Source organism: Condylura cristata, unplaced genomic scaffold, assembly GCF_000260355.1.
Source record: "Condylura cristata isolate star-nosed mole 26May11 unplaced genomic scaffold, ConCri1.0 scaffold00068, whole genome shotgun sequence".
Classification (NCBI taxonomy): Eukaryota; Metazoa; Chordata; class Mammalia; order Eulipotyphla; family Talpidae; genus Condylura; species Condylura cristata.
The window spans coordinates 324590-325869 of NW_004567169.1; the positions used below are offsets into that span (position 1 = coordinate 324590).

The window sequence follows — 1280 nt, forward strand, 5'->3', positions numbered from 1 at the left end:
CGCCCGCCGCCCGCCCGCGTGCCCACCCTCCGCCTGGGCAGCGCGCATCTTCAGCTCTGCTGCCGTGTGGGTCAGCTCCTGCTTGGCCAGGAACAGCTGCTCCTGCTGGGCCTTCCCCTTCCGCTCAAGCTCCTCCACCTGTGGGCAGTCGCGGATGGACACTGCAGCGGCTGTGGCCCCGCCGCCCGCCGCCCGCCGCCCGCCGCCCGCACCTGACTCCGCAGCTGCAGGTTCCTCTCGCTGGCAGCTGACGAGTCTCTCAGGAGCTTGGACTCCCGCTCCGCAGCCTCCTGGGGTCAAAGGTGAGGGCGTCCGTCACTGGCCCCCCGCAGGCCCCGCCCGCGCCCGGCCCTTGCCACCTGCTGCTCCTGCTTGCGCGCCTTCTCCCGCCGCTGCGCCAGGCTCCACTGCTGCTGCTCGGCGGAGGCCAGGCGCCCCGCCAGGTCCTGGGCCTTCTGCTCAGACAGGGCCAGCGCGGCCTCGGCCATCTGCAGCCTGCAGGCAGGGGCGGCTGGCGGCTGCCCCTCCACACCCGGCCCCAGCCTGCTGCCCGCCCACACTCACGCCCCGCAGGGTGACCGGTCCGCGCTGGCCACTGCACCCCCCGGGGAAGCTGCCCGGCCGCCCATGTACTTGGCTCTCAGGGCGTTGATGACGGAGTGCCTCTCGGTCAGCGCCTCCTGCAGCTGCGCCACCCGCGCCGCAGACGCCCTGCGGGCACATGGGAGGGTCCCGCGCCTCGGACCCTGCGGCCACCTCCCGCCCACTCCCGCTGCTGCCCGGGGTCAGGCCAGGGGCTGCGCTCACCGGCTGCTCCGCGCCATCTCCTCTCGCTGCTTGTCGATGGTCCCCATTAAGTCCAGGAACTGGGGGCGGAGCCGCCCGTCACGCAGGGTCCCGGCCACCCGAGGCGCCCGGAGGGCCGGCCGGAGCGGACGCATGGCCCACCTGCCTGGACTTGTCCTCCCGCAGCTGCCGCACCTCCTCGCAGAGCGCGCGCCCGCGGGCCTGGCTCTCCCTCAGGGCGCGCTGCCGCGCCCGGCTGTGGCCCATCGCGTGCTCTGCAGAAAGAGCTGGGTGACCCACTGCTGCCAGGCACCAGGCACCAGCCTGGAGGGAGATGGCACCTCCCACCGGCCACAAGCGCCCCAGAGATGTTGACCCCGAGGACATGGGCGGCCTGGGGAGGGCCCTGCGCATGCTGGGGCGGCCGCCCCGCGAGTGACCACAAGCATCGTGTGCAGGCGCCACTGGAGACCGGAGAGTGGGCGGGGCGGGGG

The 1280-nt window shown here is 74.3% G+C and overlaps 1 protein-coding gene across 1 annotated transcript in view; it reads right to left on the reverse strand.

Moving 5' to 3' along the window:
- The window catches only part of LOC101635282 (leucine-rich repeat-containing protein 45), a gene marked incomplete at its 5' end in the record, with an annotated part of 6505 nt that overhangs the window by 3698 nt on the left and 1527 nt on the right, over positions 1-1280 (reverse strand). The window contains 6 exons of the mRNA XM_012734745.1: positions 4-138; positions 213-290; positions 360-495; positions 634-711; positions 808-866; positions 949-1061. Coding sequence (XP_012590199.1) covers positions 4-138; positions 213-290; positions 360-495; positions 634-711; positions 808-866; positions 949-1061 — 599 coding nt within the window. The remainder of the gene's footprint in view (positions 1-3; positions 139-212; positions 291-359; positions 496-633; positions 712-807; positions 867-948; positions 1062-1280) is intronic.